The sequence below is a fragment of the Brachyistius frenatus genome, unplaced genomic scaffold, assembly GCF_029030835.1.
Source record: "Brachyistius frenatus isolate BFR_SWC_R1_liver_20210118 unplaced genomic scaffold, ASM2903083v1 Contig_48, whole genome shotgun sequence".
In the NCBI taxonomy this organism is placed as follows: domain Eukaryota; kingdom Metazoa; phylum Chordata; class Actinopteri; family Embiotocidae; genus Brachyistius; species Brachyistius frenatus.
Genome location: NW_027210647.1, coordinates 74,795 through 100,000, shown reverse-complemented (window position 1 = coordinate 100,000; position 25,206 = coordinate 74,795). Strand labels below are relative to the sequence as shown.

The following is a 25,206-nucleotide window of genomic DNA, read 5'->3' as shown; positions in this document are numbered from 1 at the left end:
TGTCAAGACCATGGGGAATTTACCGTGACTTGACAAGTCAGTGTATTTGACTTGATAATGATAACTGCATTAAAAGTAGGCTACTTGATTTATGTCTGAAATGTTGCTGTTATAAATGTTATTTTAGTTGAGTCCATGTCTCTTTGATGACAATAATTCCCACGTGCTTTGCTATTATTGTTAAATTAATGAAAGTACATCATTAGAAAACTGAAGATTGGGTCCTCCATGGCTTGTTAAGTGGATTTTTTTTTTTTTTTTGTATGCCTCCGTCTGCTCCATCTGTCTCTGAATTTGATTATTCATCATTGATGAGAAAGTAAACAAACCTACATTTAATCAGCTGACTTTATACTTAAATATCCATTAGCACAGGCAGCAGGAGGAAACTGATAACCGAGTTGTCTGAAGGTTTAAAAAAAATTTTTTTTTTTAAAAAGCCTAGTAATTAACATGTTGCATCTTATTTGCCTAAATGGTGTCTTGTTAAAATGTTTTTCCCTTTTTGCTGCCTTGGATCTTTTACTATATGAAGATTTGTATGAATTCAACATTGGAAACTACAAGAAAGTAGAAGATGAGTCATAAGTCAGTGTTACCGTCTCCTGGTGTCTCACTTTATGTTTACAGACACTGAAGCGGTAACAATTTTCTCATCTAACTTACGTTTAACTTAAGTAAATGAGCACATTCCCTAAAATGTGGAACTACTCCTTGAACATATTTTTGATGAACCAAAGTGAAATCCTGAAATAGTCTCTGATCGTATTTTGAATGTTCTCTTTTTTTCTTCTCTGCGTCAGCGAGCCGTGAAGGCACCACGTGCAGCTTTGCAGACCCGGCCTTCGTGGTGTACTCGTCTGTGGCCTCCTTCTACGTTCCCTTCATCGTAACACTGCTGGTGTACGCGCAGATCTGCGTGGTGCTGCGCAAACGAGGCCGACGCACCGCCCCGCCACGCAGACATGGTCTGCTCGCACAAGGAGTGGCCGAGGCCGGGCAGAGCCATCGACATCGGAAGGTAGAGTCCGTAATGAAATACTAACGAAGGGGTCCTGCGGATTCTCAAGCCAAATACTTCCCATGTGTTTTCGCTCTTTTCCTCCTACGAGCTGTTTTGTATTGACAGATGTTGACCGACATTAAAACGTTCAGGTAAAAGCCTCGATTCTCCAGCGCAAATACACGTACGAGGATGAATCAAAGAGTTGAGGGACTGCTCCTGTCGCGCGCGAATGGCGTGCAGCGCCGTGACATGCGTGGAGTGAGGGGAAGCTAGAACCTTCATGTGTAAAAGTATTGCAGGTTTTGTCTCTAGATTGATGTCAGCACCTGAGTTACACACGTTTTTGTGACACATTGGCGATTTCTCCGTTGACACAAGCAGACTGCGCACATGAACTTTTTGTGTTTTGATTGACATTTGTGTTTCAGAGGGGCAACACACTGTCCAAGACCAAAGAAGGTGCATCAGGACAGGTGCACAACTAGTTTTTTTTTTTTTTTTACATTCGTAGGGTTGTGCTGTGAGTCCTACTGTGACGTTCTGAGGCGTCTGATGAAAAACATTCGTTGCAAATGACCTGGACTGTAGCTCGATGGCACATTGGTTCTCCAACATGACAATGCGAGTTAAAAAAAAAAAAAAGTTTCTCGCCCTTTACAGCACAATTGTCGCTCCTCCCACCCCCACTCACTGGATTTAACTTCTGACTGACTTCTTTCTGTTCCCTAAAATGTGACACAGACTTCTTTCAGATGCATGGAGAAATTGTGGATGCGCCCGGGCCAGTGCTCACCCCAATGTGTGTAACTCAGGTGCTGATGTTGTCAAGCGATGGAACTGATGATCTTTATCTCAATGTTTATATTAACTGCTTGGGCTAAAAAAATATATATATATAAATGTGTTTTACTCTCCATATATTGATATGAGCATCCTCTATTGGTTGTCGTCTTTTCCCTGCTTATCATTGTGCGCGGCTTCCTTCCCTTCCAGAATAAGTGCACACAACCAGAGGATGTGAAGTTGTGCACTTTGATCCTGAGACCTGCCACTGCAGCCCCACAACGCAAGAAAGTGGTGAGAACACGGACTCATTATGAATGACCTCTCACTTTCCTGTCACCTTTATATGTTTCTCAGACACTCTGGCGGCTCTGCAGTGATGCTCTGCTTGCACGTTGTTATCTTTCTCCTTTTTATATTCATAAACGCCCTCCAGTTCTTACTTGTATATTCTTTACCAGCAAACACACCTTGTGTTTGTCCCCCAACGCGCCCTCATTCCTCCCTCTCTGTGTCAGACGCTGGTGAAGGAAGCGGTGGTTCACCCCCTCGAGGTGGAGCCGGGTCAGTTCCTGCCCCAGACCGAGCGGAGCCTGGCTCCTCCCCCTGCTCCCCAGACCTCCTCCTCCCAGACGGGACGGGCCCGGATCTCCCTGTCCATCTCCGTCGGACCCGCCCCGGTTCTTCCCTCGACAGTGACGCGATCGGCCCTGATGCCTCGTCCTCCCACCCTCGAGGGCGGCATGAGGGGCCGCGAGGGGTGGAGGGAGCGCGGCGGAGGCAGAGAGAAATGGTGCATCACCAAGGAGAGGGTGAGAGGGAGGCTGTCTCAGCAGAAGGAGAGGAAGGCGACCCAGATGCTCGCTATTGTGCTCGGTGAGCAGAGGAGAGTAAAAACGAATTTAACGTGTTTGTCTTTGGGCCATGTACACCTACTCAGCACAGTTTGCCTGTTTCATTGCGTGGGTGTGCACAAAGCTACGTGCAAAACACACGTGTGTACATTGAATATCTATGCATACTAAAATAAATACGTTCATTCAGAAGAGACATCAAAGAAAAAGAGAAGGAAAAAGATCAATAAGATTTGTCTGCTTAATATAACGCTGGTGCCAGATGATGGTTATTTTATAGCAGAAAGCCTGGAAATAGATAACCTGACTCTGATCAAAGGCAACCAACCAGCATCCCCTAAAACTCTCACTAATTAACACATTTTATTTTGTTATATCCTCAGATTTAACAGACAGGCGACAGACTGATAAAAATCTTCTCATCTAAACTTTCAGCAAGGAAGAAAATAAACACTAATGTTGAATTCTCAAACCCTACAAACCCACCTAAATCTAAATATTTGTCTGTTACTCTTTTTACATATGTCTAAACTTAAATGGTCATAGTGTAAAGAGACAGAAAAAAAATCATTTAAATTTGGGTTAAAATTAGATTGTAAAATATCTTTCGGTGCAGTAACAGTTACTTTTTTTTTTTAACTCCCTTTATATTAACAGATTGTATAAACTGTGCTCTTTTACAAAAGCTTATTGTTTACTATCAACTGCAAGAAACAATTCCTTCTTAGAGCAGGAAATAAAATCTTTGGCTGACAGAAGACCGAAAATCCCAGTAAAACTGTCTTAAACTTAAAAAAAAAAAAGTGATATTTTTCCTATAAAACAAAAACAAAAGCCTTTTCTAGATGGAAGTTTCCAAAAGCATATTTGAAGCAAGTTTTATTCATTTCAATAAGAGACACGTTGAATCTTGGCATCCACAGCATCAATTTTCATGGCCTTCATAATGAATGATTTCTCACTTGATTGTACTTTATTGTTTTTTTGCCAGCCTCATCTGTTTTCTGATTGATGTGACTCAGCTTTTGTAACACTGGAACTGATATTAGTGAAATTCTCTGTCTATCCATCTACTCTGTCCACTCTATCTGCTCCGATTTGATGATACTGTGCAATTTAATAGTGCAGAATCTGACATCTGAGACATTTCATTTAATTACACGCCTGAACGACACACATATGCATACACCCGTCCTGTAATCCATGTCCTCCGCTTGTCTCCGAGGCGTGTTCATCATCTGCTGGCTGCCTTTCTTCCTGACCCACGTGCTGAAGGCCCACTGCAGGAGCTGCTGCATCTCGCCCTCGCTGTACAGCGCCGTCACCTGGCTGGGATACCTCAACAGTGCCGTCAACCCCGTCATCTACACCACCTTCAACATCGAGTTCCGTAAAGCCTTCATCAAGATCCTGCACTGCTAGGCCAGAGAGATGAGAAGCTGTCAAGGAAGAAAAAATTATATATATAAAAAAAAAAGAAGCCAGACATTGATTGGAGATCTGAAGTGAGAAAGAGTAGAGGAGGAAGTAAGAAGATAAAAAAAAAAAAAGATCAGTGGAAGTTTTGATATGCAGGAGGGGAAGGATGAGACAAAAGACTGGACAACTGATACGTCAAAGGGAGCCGAGCTTTTTGGGAAAATCAAAGGTGAGAGAAATGTAACCAGACGAGACAGAAAACACAGCAGGCACAAAAAAAAATACAGCGCGTGACAAGTAAAAGACAGCCACCAGCGACACAAACAAACCGGAGATATTTATAAAGAAAAGAAGAAGACATGCACTGTGTTGTGTACATATCTTCTGTAAAGGGAATAACGAGAAGGACTGGAAGTTTCACCAGAACATCCTGACTCTGAAACTCTCCACATATGTGAGACTCCCTGAGCCGTTACGTTTTTTTCCAATTTACTGGAACACTTGATTCGTGTCAGACTCTCACTGATGTATTTTCTTGTAACCTTGACAATCTTGTTATCCGTTCGCATGTGCTCGTCTTTCTCAGAGGTGCTGCAAAAAAAAAAAAAAAAAATCTTGGACGTAAGAGTCCAGCTCCAAACTTTGTTTTACTCTTGTGTCCGACGAATCGATACGTTTTCTCATCTTTCTGAAAAGCTGCTAAAATTACATCAATCTAGAATGATTGATTTGGTGATTTGAGCACACGTCCAAAATCAGCAGACATCTTTCATCCAATTTAATGTATGCATTTCTTGCTTAAAGTAAGTGTCCTGAAATGTGAAATTTAATGCTGTAAATAATCATTCAGAACATGGACTGTACACACCATTAATTAGAAATAATAAACAACATTTTCTTCATTTTGTTTTTAAGTAATCACCATCATAATGAAATGAAAACCCATCGTTATTTGTCCCAAAGGAGATATTTATTTCTAATCCAAGATGTTCAGTATTCACTGTTCCTATTCAATTAAAATAAAGTAGAACAGAAAAAAATAATCATATCTACAAATTCAAATGGCAACAATAAAATCACAAATGCAGGCAATTTAAAAGTCCTTTTTTTTTTTATAGGAGTTTAAAGCACATTTTATTCACTCAGTCAGAGGCTTAGAGGGAGTAAATTTTTTTTTTTAAAAACCACTAATTGACTGTAAAATTACGCAGCTATTGCACACATTTGAGCTGTTGGTATTCAGACAGGAATCCTCGTGCACACGGAGGATTTCGGATGAGGCTTGTTTTATTTAAAACATCTTCCATCCCTTCTATCAGTTTGGTGCAAACTCTCGCCAAGGGCATTTTCCCTGTTTCCACTAATGAGCTTGCAAGATGGTGTGTGTGTGTGTGTGTGTGTGTGTGTGTGTGTGTGTGTGTGTGTGTGTGTGTGTGTGTGTGTGTGTGTGTGTGTGTGTGTGTGTGTGTGTGTGTGTGTGTGTGTGTGTGTGTGTGTGTTTTGAACTATTATTTCCCAAACGGTTTAGGTAAGTTGTTTCAAGTATTTAAGATCCCTTTGCATTTGTGCTGCTGAAATATATTTGTTATACTATTGATTACCCTAAAACACAAACCTTAAACCACATCAAGATTCTCAACTTTGGTAGAGTTGGTTTCATCACATAAACTACCTTTACATTCATTTTCACACAAAATACCTTTTGATATCACTCCAGTAAACTTTCAGTTAGCTCTATTTGTCAACATTTTGGAAAATCCATCCATTTGTTTTCTTCCTAAACGTTAGATAAGAGGATCAGTAACTTTTCAAAGGTTGTGCTAGGAGGTAAAGAAAAAAAAAAAAATCTGCCCTCTGGTATCTAATCCTCCAACAATTAACATGTTTTATTGTTTAATTCAGGCAAAAAAATGTGATAAAGACAAGTTATCCTTGACGTTGTTTCTTGGCTGGTACCATCATCAACTCTCCAACGGTTACCCGGCCTAAATTGACTGAAATCAGTTCTGTTAATATTTCAATAATATTTCATCTCATGTAGCTGCCAGTGATTGAACCTTTTCGGTCAATTTATCAATGGTTTGACACCTTTGTAGTTCCTTTTAAGAGGTGAGAGTTACCATCACTAAAACTCCACTTGACTTGAATTCTAACTTGGAAGCTTACGTGTAGATTTTCCCAATCAGCTGCTTGTAATAATATCGGAGGGATTAAACATCTCCAAAAACTCTTCACAAAGTGTCAAATACCCATTGCTTTAATTGCTTTAATACCCATTGCAAGAATTTATATATCTACTGCAGTAACGTTCACTCTTATTAATAGTTTTGTTCAGTCAAAAGGCAGCTAATGGTAAACTAATTCCTTTAAAAATAATTAGAAGTCACTGCGAAGAAAATTTACAACATACGAAGTGCGATAAAAAAAAAAAGTTTGTTGCGCATGACCCGAGCGCAGCACTGTGACGTGCACGGGGGAAGCAAAAACTTTCACGAGCAAGTATTCCAAGTTTTGCGATCAACATCAGTTACACATGTTTTTGTCACAACCGCTACGTGCGCATTTGTTATTTTGTCACCTATCTGAAACGTGAGCAGAGAGCGCAAATCAAATTTTTGTATTCACTGGGGAAAAGAAAGACGTCGCAGGGAGCCAAATCCGGCGAGTACAAGTGGTAGGGAGCGACGACTGTGTCGTCGTAGGCGAGGAACTTGTGCGTTGTGTTGTCATGTCGGAGAACACGAGTACCGTCACGCCAAAAAATGTCATGTCGTTTGCGCTGAATGTCCCCGTCCCCCCCCTCCCACAGACGCCTCAGAACATCACAGTCAAACTCTGCGTTGACAGTCTGACCCCGGGGGACAAATTCAAGCTGCACAACCCCGTGAATATCAAAGAAAACCCGCCAGGTTGCGCTCCTGACCCGACACGCTTTCTTTGCCCTTGAACAGTGACGTTCGGCTCCCCTTGAAACGTGAATGTCACTCAAAACATCTCGTTGTTACATTTCCGTCGGCGGGGCAGGCTATCTAATGTTAACGACGCAACGTAACTTGGAATTATAAATATGAATTATTAGTTCAAATGATTGCTCCCCCTCATACGGTGCTGCGCTTTCTTTATATGCGCCGGGAACAGTGTCTGAAGTGTTTTGACAGCACCTTAAAGCTCCTTCTCGGAGTTGGTCGGGAAAGATTCAAGCTCCCAGTTGCCAGAAAGTTTGACAGGAACATAGCGAGAGATAAAAGTTTAGTTGGCTGTCTGTGTGACTCTCAACTTCCTGACAAGTAACTCTGCTGTCCTGTCAGCAGACGCCACAGATGTGTCCCTCTCTTCGCAGGATGAAACAAATGATGATATTTAGTTGCGAATGCCGCTGCATCTCGAAGGCGGCGGTGAAGTCGAGCGAGAGGTCCCCGCTTTCCTACGCCGACCGATGCCACAGGGAGGGGAAGCTGGCAGAGCTGCGCGTCTCTTGACAAGCTCAGATTGGTTTGTGTTGCCAGTCAGTTTGATTGGAGTAAACAAGGAGACGCAGGAATACGGGCGCAAATGAGGCCCGCTCGCTTTATTTATTCATTCAGTCAGTCAGAGGCGCGAGCAGGTGGCGAGGACGCAGCTCCACACTCGTGTTATGAACAACAGGACAGCGATACTTAAGCACAGGAATGTGTGGAGTTGTACGTGATTTATTGAGGAGGCACTGAAGCCCCCCCCAAAAAATGACAGAGTAAATACAATTTTTTTTTAAAACGGCAGCTAAGGAACTCGTGGGATCACGTGTGACCACATACACATGCGGTTGTGCTCATGGGAAACATAGTTTTGGAACATTTTCATGGTGTAATGTGAGAAGCCCGTGAAGATTCCTATCTGAAAAGTTTTCCCCGCGTTATCACATGTTGCAACATCTGGCACACGTGTGTCATACATGCGATAGATCACACGTGTGTGTCCCGTGCGGAAAACATGGGAAACTTCTTTTTTCTTCTGTAAGGGTAGGAAAACTCATTAACTGCAATAAAATAGGAAACTGTGACAATTTACACAACCAAATAGCACAAGAACGAGGCTTTTCAGGAGATAACGTGTTTGTACAGATGTTTCCAGTTTGTGAATTTGTTGTTTTATGTCCACGTTTTTTTTTTTTTTTTACGCCGGCAACGTGATGATTGATTCAAAATCAGTTTTGTTCATGTTCTCCGTAGGATGAATCCTGCCGACTTCAGCAATCATGTAGCTTTTCATCCAGCGCCACCTCGAGGTTGATATCATCTTTGTTGTTTTTAGTGAAATATCTCATTAAGCGTTATGCGAGTTGCCATGACATCAGGTATAGAAACTCATCTTCAACTCATGGTAACTTACAGCCCTTCAGTCATCTCCTGACTTCTTATTGAGCGCCATCAGGTCAAAGTTGGCATTTGTCCAAATACTTGCTAAACTCTCGGTGTTGCCATCAACCTCATGTGTTCCTGTTTTTTAGCGCTAATTAGCCAACGTTATGCATGTTAACTTGGCTATCAGACTAAGCTAAGATGATTAACATTATAAACGTTATAAATCGTCAGCATGTCAGCGTTGTTGTTACAGTGAACGTGTCAGCATGCTGGCATTAGCATCAGCAGATCTATTAGCACAGCTTTGGGCGCTTTTTAAAAAAAAAAATTATCAGTTTTGTTAAGAAAAATGTGTTTTCTGTTTTTGTGGTTTTAAATTTCACTGCTGTTCAAATTATGTATGATATAAAAACACTTCCGTCTGTTATTTAAAATGTTACAGGCTACTGCTGTTTTATGGAATATCATTGTTGTTGTTGTTTTTTTGTGGTTTACGTATTTACCTATTTTCTGAAATATTTTCAGTTCTTTTTGTCTATTTTTCAAAATGTAGTCTATGTCTATATAGGTTTTTATTTTTTTTATTTAATTTTTTTATGAATGCGTGAATTTTGCTGCTTTTTATCAAATGTGTTTTGCCCTCAGCCCTCAGGTTTCGCACACCGTCTGATCTCTTCGGTGAACCCAGCAGTGTAACCTAGAAGATGCCGAGTAACATTAGCACTGGTTCCTCCTCGCTGGCAGCACCTCATACTGTCTGATGCCGTCATGTGATCGGATGAACAAAATACCCCCTGAGACGATGGAGTATAAACACACACACGCACACACACGCACACACACACACACACACACACACACACACACACACACACACACACACACACACACACACACACGCACGCACGCACACACACGACTCTTCAGATTCGTAATGGAAATGTGATTGTTGGACACATATCTTTCAACTATGCGAAATTCAACTGTGTTTGAGTGTCCGTGCAGGCCTGGCGTTCTTCAGTGCTTGCGAGTGGGAGTGACTCACTGGTGTGGTGTACATTACCCTCTGTTGTTAAACTATGACCCAAGCTCACAATTATCCCCATGCATATTTCATTGACTCCCAAAGACAACGAGGGCACGTATCCGTTACTGACCCGACTGCTGCAGCCTCACCAGCTCTCACCAAAGGCGCTAGATTAAGTCGGAGGAGGAGGGAGGAAGAAGAAGAAAGAGGAGCCTTGGAGGACAAGGAGGAAGGTGCTGAAGAGCGTTACGCAGTGAGAGGATTAAGGAGTAACTGAGGAGACGTTGAAGGAGGAGAGCTGTTGGATCATGAAGAGCTGAGGTGACGTGTTGAGGATGAGGGATTCACAGTGAGGGAGCAAGTATCTTTGGATTAAAGATGCACCGGAGCAAGCGAGCGCCTTCGGAGTCTCGTCACCGACAGTGAATCAGGGATGCATTTCTTTTCCTCGCTGTGCTACAAGCTGGTTTAATAAGTGGAGGAGACACAGGCAAGGTGAATAATCCCGCGCATACAAATGAAGCTGGCACATGCAAATCTCCACGGGTAACAATCAGGTGAGAGCTGTTGAAAATACGTTTGGAAGAGAAGCCTGGAAAAAAATACAGGAGTTTTGAGATGAGAGGCAGATGTGAAAGATGTGATGAACAGACAATGTGTCCAGAAACAGATGCAGACTTATTCGTATCTGAAAGAAGTTACAGCAACTTTTACTTATATTTTTTTATGTCATTTGTAATTCTTACATTAATATCTGTAGCCTCGTTCAACATTTTCTTTAAAATAACTTTTATCTATATTTGTCCTCATATCGAGTTTATGTTTAGATGGCATTCGAGTTATTGCTTTATTTTTAAGTCACTCAACCTATAAAACCTTTAAATTCTCGTGAATTCCTTGAGGGTAACCCTCATTTACAATGATGGCGAGATTACATGAAATTAAATGAGCAAATCAATAAAATATATAAATGCCTAACAGAATTTGACAATAAAATAAAGTAGGCAAATTTAAAACAATTAAATACAGACAAGACTTCAATAAGTTAAATAAAACAATAGCAGTGGGCACATTAAAATGCTAATACGCACGCAGGGCAACAATAAAATCAGTTAAAACAGTTACAAGATTCGGCAAGGGAGGCTTGTATCATGGATTTGAATCTGTCACAAAAAGAAGTAGTTTAGTTCAGTATCTTAATTTAACCAGGTTCCATCACCAAAATACAATCTGTAATTTGCTTAAAAAGAAGCCAGTTTAATGTATATAATGAACACCATCACTCTGTATCTCAAAGTTACTTATGGATGCATTATTCCCAGCTCATGTTTTCTCTTTGTTTCTATTTCTTTTGCAGGCCTTAGCAGAGTTTCCGTTTTCTTGTCCCTCCTGTCAGCACAGTCGTTTCTAAAAAAAAAAAACAGCTGATCTCACCCAAACAAACACATGTGTACAGAGAGTCACACTCCAGCAGCTACACAATATCACTCATCACAGCAGACACGCTCTACACTTCATGACTTCAATCAGCCACTTCACGAGTATGGATTTACAGGCTCCGACGGGCAGCACCGGCTCTTCTCATGCACAGCAGCCTGTTGATGCGTCGGACCTTTCGTCCCTTGAGCACTGGTCATCGACATCTTTTCAAAGTCCAACCAGACATGAAGTATTGACCATATCGTCTCTGGTCCCGTCTGCAGCCCTCGCCCTCATGCCCCACTCTAAACCTCCAACGAATGGAAAATTATACCCAGAACGTCCATCTCTTTCTGACGTAACATCAGAGCCTCAACTTCCAGAAACTTCTTGCTCTGCATCCTCAGAGGCCCCAGATCAAAACACGCCGACTTCATCACTTCCTTGTACTGATAATCCTGCAGAAATTCAGCGGAGGAAGCCGTCAGATGGAAGCCCGCTGGAGGAGGGATCCGTTGGTCTCATGCTACCCAAAGAACTCTGTGATGAAGAGCCAGGTATCGTAATAATTAAAGGTGTTGCTTCAAGTTTTGATAAGGTCCGAAAAAGTCCAGATTTGAACCAACACCAGGCCCAAAGCACTGCAGCATTTAATGAACCCAACTTACTTATGAGTGACGCTTCTACATTAACAAGAGACAATACATCCTAATGTGATCGTTAAAAATTGTAAACCATGGTCTTTATCTACAGCTGTAACATCCTCAAATCTTCTGAGAAGACTTTTCAGAAGGTGAATGATCCTGACTGCCACAAGAGCATAAGTGAAGTATTTAGCCAAGAGCGTGTGGACGCACCTTCCAGCACACTTTTGCATAATTTTGATTGTGTCCCTTCAAATTAAGAGAAATCTAATCGAAATATTTAGAGATTTGGGGGATATGCTCTTATTTTGAGTTCTTCCACCCTAACGTCAGAACAGTGTTTCTTTATAGACTTGATTTTTCATGCTAAAGCAAAACTGCTGTTAAAATGTTGTAAAGAAACACATCCATGGTGATATTTTATACTGTTTAAAATACAACCTTATGTTGTTGAATTAAAGGAATAGTATAACATTTTAGGAAATGTGTTTATTTGCTTTCTTGCTGAAGGTTAGACAAGAAGACTTAACCAGCAGAGTGGAATTGTTATTCTGGCTGTTGTTATATCTCGTTTTTTAACCAAAGCAAAAAAACAAATTGGTGTAAAAATTACAAAACAAAAGCACATGTCGGTATGTAAATAAGGTGTGTGCACAAACACTGCGAACAATAATTTAGGTTAACACAAAAGTGTTGCTTTCAAAAAAAGGACAAAATGAATTCTTATAATGCCAATTACATTTCAATTCATCACAAGGCCAGCAGGGCAGATGTGCACTTGTTATCCCGACGCATTATTTCATAGGCTGATGTTTGATTGAACCTCACCCTTCGATAAAGACAATGAATTAGGAATTTAAGAGAAATTAGAAACTGGGAACAGAAGATTTAAAGCCGTAATGTGATTTATTCCCTGATACGTTCCATTTAAACCTTTAATTGAAAGCAAAAGTTGATGTTATGACTGAGTTTTAATATTGAACATGTAGATTACCATATCACGTGTATATCATGTGCATTGTTTAAGAAGCAGCCACATTAGTGATCGGCACTCATCAGCTCTGCACTGTGCATTAATCCTCAGGTTAATCAAACACAAGCGTGGCCTAAATTTTGAAGTCACATTTGATCTGAAATCTTAAAGTAAATTTTGTGAGGAGACTATTTTATTGTCGTATTGAGGACTAAACATGTATTGTTGGTATGCACAGACAGGCCGGCACATCCTTTTCCCCTGCTCTTCTGGTCACATCCAGGGCCTCTGTCCTCTATTGTCACTTTAATAGACAGCACAGATTTGGCCCATTTCACCACCTACTATATAATACAGTGGTTATCTGCCTCGCCGGTTCTTCAAAGTGCTCCATCTGTCCCACATACACGCTTCACATTGTGGCTGCGTTTTCCCTCCCGGATAAATAATTACTGCTGTCCCCTGCAGGATTGCTCCCACCGTGCGCCGTTCTCTCACTTGCAGACGTGATTTCTTCACGCAAGCTAATTTTAGGCGTCATCCTTAGAAAGCACAAAATACCAGAGTCATCGAGATTTTCCCTGACTCCCCTTTCTGTCGGGGACAGAGCGGTTTCTTATCGTTTCATTTTCTCACAGTTTCTTCAAAACACAGATTGCTGAGGCAGCTTCTTTTTTCTTTTTTTTTTAACAGCCGCAGTAAAAACAACATAATGTGGGATAGTGCTGGGGTGCAATCTTTTTTTTATTTTATTGCTGTTCAACCGCAGAGTGGCCTTTGATACTGTTTGGCGTGATATATTTTAAAGGGCTCACTTTGTGACGACTGCAATCTCTCGCATCATCCAGGATTATTGCATCAAACAAATAGAAATTACTCAGTGGTAAAAAAAATGCTTCATCATTCCTCAGAGGTCTATTCTCTGACTGATGGTAATGATCAACATGCTCAGGTGTCTCATTTGTCATTTTAATTGTGCTTTTTACCAACACTATATCAGCCAGTTTGATCTCTGAAATGATAACTCGTGATCTAGGTTGAGCTTTTGGAAAATTGGTTCTTGCGATTTGACTTTTAGAATTATAATTGACCCACTGCCCTCAAACTAAAAAACGTCTCCCTAATCCGATCTGTTTATTTGTTCTCCATTTGGAAAGAATTATCCTCCATTTTCATTCAAGGAACAGTGTTTGTCACACCTTTGTAGGCCTGTTAAAGCAGTCTGCGGTCATAGTTTACACCACTACGTTCCACAAGGAAAAGATTATTTTGGAGAAGAAGCATACATTACCTTCCAGACTTCACGATTCAGTTGCCTCAACATTTACCAAAACTCATCTGCCACAGGTGGCTGTCAGTCAAGCATAAAATTGATTTCAAAATGTTTCTACCTACAGGTCATCGCCTGCTGCTCATGCTTTACCTCATGTTATGAATGTGTTCTGTCCTCAGTTCACTCAGATCGTCTGAGCGGAGCCTGTGATGATTGAGCTCGTAACATTGTTGGCTCAAAGAGCCTCAGGCAGCTTGCCTATAAATGCCACACTGACCAGCTCAGTCATTTGTTCTAAGAAATGATTAACAAGTTTACCGTCAAACTTTCTCTTCTTCTTCTGTGTCGTTTCTGAGGTGCGCTTTGTGTGTGCTCTAAAAACACTTTGTGTTTACTTTCAATCACTTTGTAGGGACCCTTTCACTGTACCGCCATGTAGGGCCAATGTTGAAGCTGTAAATCTTTCTGTTTGTATGTTCAAATCTGTATACAGTATAACATTAAGTTACTGTGAGTGAAGATTTACGCATCCCTGAACAAAGTAGCACCATAAAAAAACATTTTCGTCAGCAGAAAAAATATGTAGTTTGCAAATTTAATTTGAAAATCACATTGAATTTATGGAATCTTATGCTAATGGTTGGTTAAATGATCAAATAACAACTGGTATTGTGTGAAAGCATAATTGGATTTGACATCTAACCTCCATAAATTGTAATAGGTTGTGTCTGAAACACATATTTGTCCATGTATAAAGCTGTAAATAAAACAAAGTTAGGTTGTAATACCCACATTTACAAAATATTGGCAGTCACGCACAGATTATTGAACGGGCCTAACGCGCACAGGACAAGGGCCCAAGGAGTCCAGGGGCCCCTGGTCTTATCGCAGAAAGACAAAATGGCAACAAAAAAGTTGCAAATTGATTCAAATTAGACACAATATGGCCACAAAGAGACAGGAAATGACCAAAAGAATTCCCATGAAGAGATTGAAATTGACCACAAAGAGAAAAAAACATGCACAATGATTAAAATGGGACACAGATATGCAAAATCATGGAAAACATCTGCAAGATGCTCCATTGTAGACCCCAAACAACCATGAATCATGTTTGCGTGGCTGTTGGTCTGTGTGTCTCGTCCATGTTGACGGCCAAGTTTAACACAACATTTCCCCCCAAAACTGTAATATGAGTTCGTTTTTTTACAACTACAAGGTTATTGATTGCATCCTAACAACCAGACAATGCACTGCTGCGGTCGCTATAGTAGTATCAACAGTGGAAAATAGTTTTAATCAGTTCCAGAGGACTGCATGCACGAACTGGATTTATGAGGAGCTGGTGCATCAAAATAAAGATAGATGATGAAGTCAGTTTGTCTCGAAGCTCACGGCCTTCTGCATAGTTTAAAGATTCATTTGTTTGCTTGTTTTGTAGATGCAACGTCTCAAGCCTGCACATCTCGAGAGCTGTTGGTATTTGTGGGAGTCCCAATCGTCATTAAACTGGTCATCACTTCTGCTCTCTTAGGTAACCTGCTGTATCTGCTGCTGAAAGCTGTCAGGCTTCTCTAACAAGCGCATCTTATAAACACTGTTCTGTTACATCTGCAGAACATTGTGTTCAGGAGGTGAAAACGAGTGTAGACCTCATCTCATGTCATCACATGAGTCCTATCACAAAATATTTACATGTTCTTTCATTACAATGCGCCACTCGCTCCCATGTATGAGAAGCTCATTTTTTAATTTAAAGTCTCCGACATGAAGAGTGTGTTTTCATCAAAGATCGAACCTTCTATTTGACTGCACCACTTCAGTGGAATAATTTAAATAAAACCCCAGTCCAAATATCTAACATTATTGCTTTCAGTATTTCTTAGGTTTTTTTTGGGGGGGGGGTTCTGTAATGAGGAGGAAATTCAAATGGCATGAGGAGAAAATCTATCTCAATTAAATTTGCACAGTCAATATGCCAGTAATTATACCAACTATGAAGGTCTTACTCTAGAATTGTTTTTCTAATTTAATTATCTTTTTTTGTAAAAGTTAAACAAAAAGGACGAAGAGAGAATATTTTACCCATTTTGTAGGATTTAAATTATTTACTGATGTTCAAGTTTAATCAGTTGCTTTAATTATGAGCTCAGAAAATACAAAAGGAGTTTCTGGCTTTGATAATGTTGTGATTCTTCAACACACTCTAACTTGCTGTGTTATCTCCCCGTTTTGTTTTTTTGTCTCCTCACATCAGTCAAGTTCCTGGTTTTCCCCTCTGACTCCGGTGAATCACCTCCTCTCTGTGGTGGGAGGGAAAGCTGCAGCGTCCCGATTCAGCAGCCTTTTCTGTCCAAGAATCCAGCGAACCACACAGGGAACATCACTGCTGGTCAAAAAATTAAAACTCTCAGTGATTAATGAGGGGGTTAGCACAGATCGGGAGATTGTGATATTAATTGAGTCCAATTCTGTGCTTTTCTGTCTGGGAGAGAAGATGATAATTACATATCTATCAAATGTCGTGGCAGTTATGGCTCTAAGTTCAATAGCTTTATGATTGAAGAGGTCTTAATGGAATATTACCATCCATCATTCATCGCTGTTAATATATTTTTTTTTACTGAAATCACTTTGTATGAAGATATTTTCTGTCTTATGTCTCTTATTCTTCATCTCATATCCAGACTGTCCAGCTCTGGTGAGCGACGGCCGGCGTATCGTCGGAGGGACCTTGGCGGCGAAGGACCAGTGGGGCTGGCAAGTCAGCATGCACTGGAGGGGGAAACACGTCTGTGGTGGTGCCATCATCTCCTCTCACTGGGTCCTCACAGCAGCGCACTGCTTTGTTGAGTAAGAGGTGGACATTGGGGATGAAAGTCAAGGGGTTACGAAAAAAAAAAAAGTAGTACAGTCAGCCATCAGTTTGTCCATAGTTTGGAAGAGCTGCAACCAAAACTGCCTGTCAAGACGTGTTTAGTTTTATTTGGGTTCAAGTAAACAGCACGTGAGAAAAAGAAAAAAAAAAGCTGAAGCAACAGCAATTTGTATATTTTGCATAAAACGTGAACATCAAAGACGGAGCTCTGTCTACAAGGGGCTCTCTGCGGCCCGTAGATTTTGATTTTGAGTTATCAGTGTAGACATTTAAAGCCCCAAAAGCAGCTATTCAAACTGCTTGTAGTACTGAAGTGATAATAATTTGTTGTTGACCAGAAATGTGAGCAGTTTTGGTGACTAAGCGGTAAACTATAACTGTTTATTCATTTTTAATTGTATACTAGATGTTGTAATAATAATATTAAGTTACACATTTAGTGATTTAGTAGTTCAGTTTCCTCCCTGCAAAATACTCACAACACTGTTAAACACCCTGTTCAAAGAGAAACAATGCAGGTGTAAACTTTAGGTAGTAAAATAATAGTTTTAAAGGTGCGAAACATAAATTAAAGGAGAAATTAAGATTACATCCAGTTTTTTGGGCTCAGCATCAGGACAAGAAAGATGCGTCGATGTTTGACACAGTAAATTAAAGTGTGGTTTCAAGTAGTAACATATATTAGGCTATACAAGAGTTAATTTTAGTTTATTTTAGTGTCATACTGCAATTCTCATCAATAAACATATCAAGACCAGATATCATCAGAGCAGAAAAAAACATTAACAGTCAGATAAAGCGAATTTTTAGACTGAAGTCAAACCACCGTACATCCCTCATCACCCCCCCACCCACCCACCTCTGCAGGAACAACATGCTCACAGTGGCCGACTGGCTGGTGGTGGTGGGCTCGGTCAGCATCGCACACACCTCTGAGGGGAAACGTTACAGAGCGCTGCAGATCCTCCACCACCCGCACTTCAACAGCCACAACAACGACTACGACGTGGGGCTGCTGCGCACCGTCACTGACATGGAGCTGGCAGGTGAGAAATAAACGGCTCCATCTGTCGTCAGTGCTCACCAAAACACAGCATGAGCCTTCAGGGATATTCAGGGATAGATTCCAAAACAGAGGCCAGAATTAAATTAAACAATAAGTTCTTGGAGTTCTGTTTTCAAGACACAAATCTTGTCAGACTTTTTTTCTTTCTTTCTTTTTTTTTTTTTTTACATTTTCTTTCTAAAAGCTTGATAAAATATTCAAACGTAACTGCACTTACAACTAAAATTAAAATTTTTTTTAAAAAGCCACAACTAAAGGAAATCATAATCCAAAAGTCCATCACACAGTTCACTTAATTTTTTGTGGGCCTGAAAGGTTCAATGGTATAACGATCAAAGTGTTTGGGAAGAAGAAAGAAGGTTTAATGCTGCATCAAACATGGGGACTAGTCAGATACCTGCTAGAAAGACTGTTGCTTAAAGTTTTCACCATTTGCTATTTTGTTATCAACTTTTTTTTTTTATTGTGTAACGTGGAACAAACCACAGAGTGCATAAACAAACAAATGCACAAAAATGAACAAACTCAACCAAACTAAATATATGTTACTATCTACAACCTCATCTGACATACTCGATATTAAAGTGCCTCAATGTCCGAAGCTGCTGCCCTTTGAATGACACCTCCTCTTTAGCTCTCTCCTTTCATCAAAGGCCTGAGTTTTTTTTTTATGGTGTGACAATGATAAAAAACAAATTGCAGACCCGGCACTCTCCGCCTCCTCGTTCTTTCCTGGAATGATTGTGTACAATCTCTATTGGACATGACGTCGGTGACAAGAATGCAAAATGCCAAACGATCAAACATCAGTGCCGGCACTTCCTTTACTGACAAAGTAAAAAATCTTCTGTGGACACGCACTTGATCATAAACCCTTTTCGATAGTGTTTTTCTGAAATAAAACCAAAGTTCACGGTCAGGAGAGGATATGAGCTTCATCATGCGGAGCTTCCTGCGAGTGCAATACATCCTCTGCTGTAATTTCAAGTTCATCAGTTTGTGGTTGGGATTTTTTTGAAAGTACTTCTGCTATCATGATTTTTTTTTTTTTTATTCTGCTATATTTGCCTTAAACTTTAAATATTAAAATTTTTTCCACACTAAAAGTCAGTAAAAAAAAAAAAGTAAAGATTGGAGCAGGCTTATTTCCTTGTGGGCTTGAGGAGGAGATTCAGGGTGATGTGTTTACATGCCTTTTTGCTATCACTGTAATATATTGCAAAAATACATTTTTAAATTGACCAGAAAATGATACGCGATAGGTTATTTTGACATACTAAAGTTGATAAACCCACCGTTAGAAAAGCGCCTCACAACCTGTTTTTACATAAAGGCAGAGAAATGACATATTTTTCAAGAGGAATTTGGCTGACATAAAACCTGACAACATCATAAATATACGGTGTGGTAACCTTTATTGCTCCCTTTATAGATGCAAGATGATATTTCAATCTGATTGCTGTGTGCTCTCTGCAGGTGGAGTGCGACCGGTCTGTTTACCCACTCTGAACGAGTCCTTTCCTCCGGGAGCGGCCTGTTGGATCACAGGCTGGGGATTTCTTCATGAAGGAGGTGCAAGACACTGACGCAAATGATTGTGTCATTTGTACCAGACTGCACTTTATTTGTCTCAGCACAAGAAAGTTCTCAACTAATCCTGTATATCCTTTGGTCTCCATGGGCAGCTCAAACCCTTTGGAGACCAAAAAAGTAATTTGACAACACCATGACAATAACAGCAAGTTATTTCCTGTTGACCTTGAAGTTATTGCCGCCGCGTTTCTTTCAAAGACTGTGAAAAACAACTTTCTAAAATGGAAAGATCAGGACAATCAGTGAAGGAAATAAAAAGACACTGATTAAATCTTAACCGCATATATGAAAAGTTTTAGTATGAAAACTTGAGATGGAACATAATTTGAAAATCTAAGTGATAACAGAAAGTAAAATAAGACTTTATCATTGTAATTTGTTCTTTTGGGGCCAACTCAACCCTCTGAAGCAGCTGCTATGAGGCTCATCATATGCAGTTTGGAGCAAATTATAAGGCGTTTTAAATGTTTTTTTTTGACAGGCTTTGTGACAGATGCGCTAAGGCAGGCTCAGGTGAAGGTAATACCTCAATCCAATTGCTCCAGCTTGAGCGTCTACGGCAGCTTCATAACCCCTCGGATGATTTGTGCCGGCAATATGGACGGAGGGGTGGACTCCTGCCAGGTATACAACACCCGTCCGGTGACCTTAAAATCTTCATAAAGCTGTCTAAGGATGTTTGTTAACTTCACAATCGATCACCAGGTCAAACGTGCGTTAAATGCTCACACAATTTGTTCTATAAATGATTTGTTTGAAGGGGGACAGCGGCGGACCCCTGGTGTGTGAGACACCTAACGGGGACTGGAGGCTGGCGGGGGTGGTGAGCTGGGGACAGGGATGTGCGCGGCCCAATAAACCAGGCGTCTACACCAGAGTGACTCAGCTGCTCCACTGGGTTGAAAGACATACAGAGGTACAGAGAGAACCACTCAGTATTATTCATATAAAGCCTTACTGTACCTGTTTACCTTGATCGCTGGCAGTCCAACTTATTTTGTAGTGTTTATAGTTTAGTTATTGCAGCTGTGTCAAATAAATTGGACTAGTTTATGGTTTATACGACACTTCTTTTTTTTTTTTATGAACCTTGCACTCAGGAAGTAGAACAGTTTGACTATGCATTGTGTACTCCTATAAAACAGGTTATAGAGATAAACCTCTCTGCTTCACCTCATGGCTCTTGGGTTTGCTGTATAAACAAAATACAGTAGTTTAAAAAAAAAAAAAAAATCACCTAGGTCAAAGGTTAAACCCCATCCACACACAAAGTTCACACATTTTGATAAACTTCCGTGTTATACTCAAGTAATGAACAAAGAAAACAATGCCTTAGGTAAAAAGTGATCGGGATACAAATCAAAACAATGTAGTAAATACACGTATACACCCTGAAAATCAAGCTGAAAATGAAAGGAAAGGAATAGTCTACAATAGTTTATTGGTAGAATACATTCTGATCATATAATGCATGTGATGTGTTTCCTTCATGGAAATATATAAAACTATATATTTTTGTTGATGTCGAGGTTTTTCTGTTTTCCATTTTGGCCGCAGGGCAAGTCCGAGGAATTGGAGGAGACCACGACAGCAGTGACTGAAACTTCATCAAAACCTGACACTTAATTGGGATAAATAAAGATGGACCTGCATCTGTTTTGTCTGTGAGTTTGTTAATAGAGCAAAATCACTATTCGGCTAAGCTATAAAATGCTATTCATTTTATGTTGATTCATCAATATTGACAACAGACTCTAGTAGAGGAAAAAAACAATGATAAGCTTTTATATTAGATAACATAAGAAGGCAGAGGCCATGCATGTAGGAAACCACTTATTTAATCTTTAACAAAGTTTTATTTTTCAAAGTTTATGTCAACTCTTAACTAAAATAAATGTACAGTATTTCCGTGAATGTGGTAGATAGGAGAAATAGAAACACTAAAGTAACGTACAAGTACCTCCAAATCTACTCAAGCACAATACTTTAGTATGTCCCCGGTTATTTTCCCAACACGTGGACCGCCGCGATACTGTTATTATTGTGGATGGAGCTCGCGCGTGCGTGCGTGCGTGCGTGCCTCGTGAGCGCGCGCGCGCAGCCGTGTATCGCTCAGTCGTGACGCGCTTTGGCGTCGACAGCTGTGGAGGAAGTTAACCAGGAGCTACCACACCACACCACACCGACCCGCTCTTTGTTGCTTCAATAACAAACTCTGGCCACGTCTCTGGTCAGAGCCTCTTTCGAAGTTAAGCCTCCGAACGGACATTGAACTCTGGGGTTGTTGTTGTTGTTGTTGTTGTTGTTGTTTTCCCCCCCTTTGAGAGTAATTTGACGGTCCCTGCGAAAAGCCGCAGAGAGAGAGAGAGACCCGACCTCTGTTTGAACCGCTGCTGGGTGTGAAGACATTTTTTTTTTTTACACCATGTGCTCGGTGATAAGCGGGGTGAAACCTGTTCGGCGGGTTCTGGCGTGGACGCAGGGCTCGAGTTTGGCTGCAGCCCGGAGCAGGCGCCTCCTTCCCGGCCTGCGTAGTGCGGTTGAGCCGCTAGGAGTCGCCGGCAGATCGTCCTCCTCCGGCGCAACGATGGCCGAAGGACTGCTCTTCCGACAGGTAGGGTTGGTTGTTTTTTTTTGTTGTTTTTTTAATGTTTGTCATTTTGCAACTGTTTGAAGAGTATTTTGTAAAGAAAAAGAGTAAAGAAACAGTATTTGCAAATATTCCTACTTCGTGCTTTGATCTGCTAGGAGCAGTTCGCTTTTTAATCAAGTTACATTTAGTGTCAGTTTGCTTAAAACCCCCTTCTTCAGTTTTACGGTTCACGCTGACCTTGACAGCAGCAGTAGTTTTCATCACAATCTCAAGTCCAAGTTCACTTGCTGGCTTTTTTTTTTTTTTTTTTTTTCCTGCAGCTTTCAAGCGTGTCTTATTTCCACGGAAAGTTTAAGCATCTGTATTCGCGTGGCTGCTGTTAAACTTAAAAAAAAACAACAACAAAACAACAACTTAGAAAGCAGACATTTTGCTGATAACAAGTAACTCCACATCATAATATGTTCTCTCTTTGGTTTTTTTTCTGTCTTTGTCAAAATCACACCATCTACAGATGATGACAGAACATGCTTTGCCATGTATTGATAAATATCAGAGTCACTCCTTTGTGCTCACCTGTTTTTCCTGTTCTTTTTTTTTTTTGTAGCTGTTTGAGTTACAGAGCAGCACCTACACCTACCTGCTGGCAGACACGGAGACCAAGGAGGCGGTCGTCATCGACCCGGTGCTGGAGACCATTGACAGGGACCTGAAGCTCATGGAGGAGCTGGGCCTCAATCTAACTTTAGCAGGTATCAATCTTTTTCTGGGCGATTGAATGCATGAATTGAGACAACTTTTGAAAATCTGTGTCTCGTCTTCTTCACCGTGTGAATATATTTGCATTCCATTTACATTACCCTCTTATAGTTTTATTCTCATCCTATTAAAGCTCCTTGAGCTGCATTTCTTATACGAAAGGTGCTATACAAATGAAGTTTCTTATTATTGTGAGTATTATCATTCAAAATAAATTTAGCCTCTCGTGCCTCGATCAGGCCGGACACGGAGCTTTGTGATCGGCTCGGGACATCTCTAACGGGAAGTATATCCCAGCCCTGTATTGAACCGTAGCACTGAACGTTCCCCTTTCCGACAGTGAACACCCACTGCCATGCGGACCACATAACAAGCACTGGGCTGATGAAGAAAAGACTGGTTGGACTGCAGAGTGCCATCTCAAAATGGAGCGGTGCCTCTGCAGATATCTTACTGTCGGAGGGAGACAAGATCTCCTTTGGAAAACATGTAAGGAGAACACATCACTGTCTTACAACTTACTTAAGTTTAGTGGACAGGTTAAATGTAGACTTATTGGAGGTTTTTGATCTGTATCGGTACAGTGGATATTGTGTGCATCTGTCGCTCTTAAATCCTTTAGTTACAATTGCTCGATTAAAAAAAAAAAAGATTAAACATATCTTGAATTGACAGGTGTCTTTTCTCCCCTTTAGTGTCTGACAGTGAGATGCACCCCAGGACACACTGATGGGTGTGTGACGCTGGTGTTGGGGGATCAGAGCTTAGCTTTCACCGGGGACGCCCTGCTTATTCGAGGCTGTGGGAGGACAGACTTCCAGCAGGGTAGATACTCACCTATTTTATTTTATTTATTTTTTTTCTGGAGTTTTCATTCATGAATATGTAAAAGTGAAAACTTGTATTTTTGTAATGCCGCTAGATGAACACAAGAGGGCGGTAATGCATCTGTTTGTGTCTCTCTCGTTCAGGTTGTCCTAAAAAGCTCTATGAATCGGTCCATCAGAAGATCTTCACCCTGCCTGACCATTGTCTCCTCTACCCAGCACATGACTACTCAGGTTGGCTGAAAACTCACACACCTGGATGTTTATATGTTTATATCATATCTGGTGTGAGGACTGGTTATGCAGATAGGCCGAGTGTAAGCTCCAGTCCAGTATTGTATCATTTAAAGCAGCAGTTTACCTACTTAGATTGTACAGATATGGGACAAATGTTTCAAGCGCATACAGAGAGAAAAAGGGGACACGATTCTGGTGATAATAATTTATTTGATAGTTGAAACAAGCTAAAAAAAAAAAAAATCCAAAATTAGGTTAGAGAATATCAGTGAGCATAAATGTGTCACTTGTGTGCAAGCACCATGTGATTTCTCTGCGTGTCTTTTAATTGATCTCGAAGCTTTAACATCTAGAAAGACTCTTGATGTCCCACCGGCCTGCGTCTGTTTTTGTGTCTCAGGTCGGACGGTTTCTACGGTCGCTGAGGAGCGCAAGTTTAACCCCCGCTTGACTAAGAGCGTAGAGGAGTTCGTGGACATCATGAACAACCTGAAACTCCCCAAGCCGCAAAAAATAGGTATGAAAAACAAAAGTTATTCTACAGTCCAACCGCCACCTGACGCAGTAGTTCCTGCGCCATAAAGATGTCAAGGCTGTTACATCTCGCTACACAGGTTTACGCTTCGCGTGTAACGTCATATCTGCTTCTGAAAAATGGTTTGTTTCGTTCTTCCTCTGCAGATATTTCAGTGCCTGCCAATCTGGTTTGTGGAATACACGAAGTTTAATTGCCCTGCACAAGAGAGGAGTCCAATCAAATACAATATATTATTGCAAAGTGATTAACATTTTGATGTCCGTTTTAGCAACATCAACCAGAGCTGCTTACCATGAAGTGCTGTACTGACTTTCTATATGTAAATATAAAACAATTTATTTGAATAACTGTTGTCATTTAGGAGTGCAGCTACTGACGGCATCGTGATAATTCTTAAAATGTGAATGCAATCATGTCTAGTTTAACTTCTAAAAACGGAGTACTAATCATTCTGTAAATGAGGGGGGGAGGGGGGACAACTATTGGTATGTTTTTGTATTTTACTTAAAGATAAATGTGAATATTCTTTGCTCTGTGCAGTTCTGTTATTATGAATTGCAGAATTGGGGGGGGGGAAAATGATGAGAAGGAAAGCTCAGGCAGGAATGTTCCATTCAAGGTTTGGTTTAGTATTCATGAATGCTTAACTGGGACAATTGAGTTCTTCCACATGGGCTTTTCAGTGATTCCGGACTCTTCCAGCCAAGGCGCGCGCGCGCACACACACACACACACACACACACACACACACACAATACTACACTACTACGCTATTAGCATTCAAAATCAATCAGAGCCAAGTTTCTATTGTACAACATGTCATGGCCACGTCTCAAACTCTCATCTGTTCCTTTAGATGTCTAATTGACAAGTCAAGTCAAAATGTATTTGTGTAGCACAACACAACAAAGGTTGACCAAAAGTACACATAGTACAAACAGTCATGCATTCGAACAGACTTGGATCAATTAAAAACA

The 25,206-nt window shown here is 40.7% G+C and overlaps 3 protein-coding genes across 3 annotated transcripts in view; all 3 read left to right on the top strand.

Moving 5' to 3' along the window:
* Positions 1-5,115, top strand: part of drd2l (dopamine receptor D2 like) — a 19,228-nt gene extending 14,113 nt beyond the window's left edge. Inside the window, exons 5-8 of the mRNA XM_069703755.1 lie at positions 804-1,021; positions 2,000-2,083; positions 2,308-2,665; positions 3,869-5,115. Coding sequence (XP_069559856.1) covers positions 804-1,021; positions 2,000-2,083; positions 2,308-2,665; positions 3,869-4,065 — 857 coding nt within the window. The 3' untranslated portion in view covers positions 4,066-5,115. The remainder of the gene's footprint in view (positions 1-803; positions 1,022-1,999; positions 2,084-2,307; positions 2,666-3,868) is intronic.
* Positions 5,116-11,069: 5,954 nt separating this feature from the next.
* On the top strand, positions 11,070-20,901 carry LOC138623936 (tryptase gamma). Its single transcript, XM_069703738.1, has 9 exons — positions 11,070-11,405; positions 15,180-15,272; positions 15,996-16,130; positions 16,426-16,591; positions 17,484-17,662; positions 19,159-19,254; positions 19,757-19,899; positions 20,036-20,191; positions 20,833-20,901. The coding sequence occupies exons 1-9, from the start codon at positions 11,144-11,146 to the stop codon at positions 20,899-20,901; spliced, it is 1,299 nt and encodes a 432-aa protein (XP_069559839.1). The 5' UTR covers positions 11,070-11,143.
* Positions 20,902-21,603: 702 nt separating this feature from the next.
* ethe1 (ETHE1 persulfide dioxygenase) lies at positions 21,604-24,984 on the top strand. Its single transcript, XM_069703754.1, has 7 exons — positions 21,604-21,889; positions 22,476-22,620; positions 22,968-23,116; positions 23,323-23,452; positions 23,599-23,688; positions 24,092-24,208; positions 24,373-24,984. The coding sequence occupies exons 1-7, from the start codon at positions 21,701-21,703 to the stop codon at positions 24,417-24,419; spliced, it is 867 nt and encodes a 288-aa protein (XP_069559855.1). The 5' UTR covers positions 21,604-21,700; the 3' UTR covers positions 24,420-24,984.
* The last annotated feature ends 222 nt before the right edge of the window (positions 24,985-25,206 follow it).